The 3,102-nt window shown below is 39.8% G+C and overlaps 1 protein-coding gene across 1 annotated transcript in view; it reads left to right on the top strand.

The window, feature by feature from the left end:
- The window catches only part of Med9 (mediator complex subunit 9), a 14,772-nt gene that overhangs the window by 229 nt on the left and 11,441 nt on the right, over positions 1–3,102 (top strand). Inside the window, exon 2 of the mRNA XM_010637526.2 lies at positions 1–150. Within this exon, the coding sequence (XP_010635828.1) occupies positions 1–150 (150 nt within the window). The remainder of the gene's footprint in view (positions 151–3,102) is intronic.

Below are 3,102 nucleotides of genomic sequence, written 5' to 3' on the forward strand. Positions count from 1 at the left end.
GACCAAGCCGCTGCCGCCTCCTCAGCCGCCTCCACCGGTTGCCGCGCCCCAGCCGCAGCAATCACCTGCGCCGCGGCCTCAGTCTCCGGCCTGCTTAAAAGAAGAAGAAAACTACTCCTTTTTACCTTTGGTTCACAACATTATCAAATGGTAAGCGCCTTGGAGAGGACTAGCCACCGCATTCCCACTGGCTTCTCATCCCGCACATTTCAGACTACCAGAGTCATAGTTGCTCTGGGATACGCCCCCATTTCACAGCTGGGGAAGCTGAGACCCAAAGAGGGAAGAGGAGGCCTTTTTTTAAGCCACACAGAGTCAGCCTGTGACTTCATCAATCTCCTTGATTCCTGAGAGCTGCGATTTGTTTAAGAACGAGGCCTCCTCATAGAATTATGTACAGACTCTGTGACCCAGCTACTCTAGTTTTTATTCCAACGATTTGATCAAGTTAAACTTCTCTGAGCCTTAGTTTTCTCATCTTTAATATGGATTAATAAGGCTGAGTCTCCCATATCCGAAATGTTTGGGATCACACCTTTGCCAGATTTTGGATTTTTCCCGATTTTGAAATGTTTACATATACCTAATGAGGTACCTTGGGCATGAGACCCAAGTTTTCATACAAGTAGTCTGAAAGCAGTTTTATACAATATTTTAATTCACTCGAGTTATTACAGCCACCAGTTACGTGGAATCAAGTTTGTAATTTTCCACTTGTGGCATCATGTAGGCAGTCAAGTTTGCATATTTTGGTGCATTTTGAATTTTTAGACTAGAGTTGTTAAGCCTGTGTTCAATTTGGCTCCTTCTTTTAAAAATACTGATATAGAACTTGTCATCTTGCCCCTGTGGTACATTGCCAAGTGCTATGGGTGTACACAGTAAAGGGACCAACTTTTTACACATTTCATCATTTAGAAGGAAAGAAAAAAACACATACATTAATCTATAATTCAGTAGAAAGTTGAAAAGGGAAGAGTGATGAAAAACGTTAGAGACACAAAAGATGCCTCAAATGATTAGATTCCCATACTATACTAACTTTGTTCTAACATGGGATCAGAGGATGTGTTTGTCCTCTTTTTGGCCAAATCTCTCTGATCCTTGTATATGGCTAAATTATGTTGATTGTTACTTCTGCATACAGTCATGTCACTTAACAATGAGCATGTGTTCCAAGAGGTACATCGTTGTTCCAGCCTCCAAGAGGATATTTTCATAGAGCAAGGTGGTACAGGTCAGTCACTGGATTTGGCCTGTTGATGGAATTAAGAGACACAGTAAACTGAGTGTAGTAGTACAAGCCTGCAACCCTAGCACTGTGAAAAGCGGAGGCAGGAAGATAGGAAATTTGAGTGTATCCTGGACAACTTAGTGAGACCCTGTCTCAAAATAAAATAAGGCTGAGGATGTACCTCAGTGCTTTAAAGGCACTGGCTTCAGTCCCTAGAACCACAAAAAAAAAAAAAGTAAGACAGACTCATTAAAAACATGATAGGGCACAATTATAGTGAACTTTTTTCTGATATATAAGAAGGAACATGCTCTAAAAGAACAAGAAAAAAATTACATAAACCAGTAAGTCATTTACTAATGATAATATTAAATATTGTGCATTGCCCATAATTATACACACCACACTTACACAACTGGCAGTGCAGTATGTTTGTAAACCACCATGAGTGAGGGATTACACTATAGTGGTTATGATGGCTGTCATATCATTAGGTGATAGGAAGTTTTTAGCACCATTAAATCTTAGGGCCACTGTTGTATATGTGGTGTGTCATTGACCAAACGGTCATTCAGTCCTTCACTGTATGTCCACATGGTAGGTGTCAACCCTTAGGCTTGTTGCTCCTATTCAGCTAGTAAAAACAAAAACAACTGACACTCTGGGGGGCTGAGATAGAAGGATTCCAAGCTCAAAGCCAGCCTGGGCAACTTAGTGACTTAGCAAGACCCTATCTCAAAATAAAAAATAATTTATTTTATTTATTTATTTATTTAATTTTTTGTTTTGTTTTGTATTTTGAGACAGGGTCTCACTGTAGTTGAGACTGACCTGGAACTCACTATGTAGCCCAAGCTGGTCTCGAACTCACAGCGATCCTCCTGCCTCAGCCTCCTGAGTTCTGGGATTACAGGCATGCGCCACCACGCTTAAAAAATAAAAATTTAAAAACAATGAGAATGTAGTTAGTGCAAAGGCCCAGAGTTCAATTCCTAGTATTGCAAAAAAAGAAAAAAGTAAATTAAGGCACAATTCCCATTTTAGTAATTCAGATAAACATTAGTGTGTTCTTGTTTTGTGATGATTTGCTGAAATGGGATTGGCAGTCACAACTTTGAAATCCTTGAGTATTTCAAGTTTAAACAGCCCAAATTTACTTGCTATGGGATGGCCTGCTGCTCTTCTACTACTTTTCTTTCTCTTTCTTAGTTCTTACATTAGACCATCATTTATTTTGCTTCCTTTAGTGTAAACATACTGTTTATAGGGTAAGGCAGACTCTGTTCTCTTTTCATTAGTCTGAAATGATGAAAGGGCACTTCTCAAGAGCAATGGGATGGCAAACAGAAATGTACATACAGACCCTGCAGTCCTGGGCAGTGCTGAATAAAAAAGAAATAAATTTCTAGCTTAACCCAAATATACAGATTTTAAGCAATATGAAAAAAGGTACAAATTCACAAAGATAGCTCTTGAAACTGGGAAAATATATTCTTGAGCCCCAGGAGAGCATTTGGATTAGGTGAGCCTTAAAGATGGAGTACTACTGCCTGCCTCTCAAGTACAAGGCTCCAAGTTTGATCCCTGGTACCCAAAACAAAGAGAAAAACTAAAACATAGTACTATATAGTTTTTCTTCTTTATATGAACTAGCATCTCTGGTTATGATAGTAGTTAACAAGTTTTGTCAATCTGAGTCTGAAGCATCCATTTGAATTGGATCAGCATGGTTCTGGGTGTGGAAGACAGCCCTAACTCAGATTGTCTCCAGAGTGGAGTAAAAGGGAAAGACGGCTTGCTTTTGTTTCTTCAAAGGAGCACCAGTCTTCACCTTCTTCTTGGATGCCATCTCCTGGTGTGCATCCCAG

Source organism: Fukomys damarensis, unplaced genomic scaffold, assembly GCF_012274545.1.
Source record: "Fukomys damarensis isolate Sample0158 unplaced genomic scaffold, DMR_v1.0_HiC HiC_scaffold_23, whole genome shotgun sequence".
NCBI lineage: Eukaryota > Metazoa > Chordata > Mammalia > Rodentia > Bathyergidae > Fukomys > Fukomys damarensis.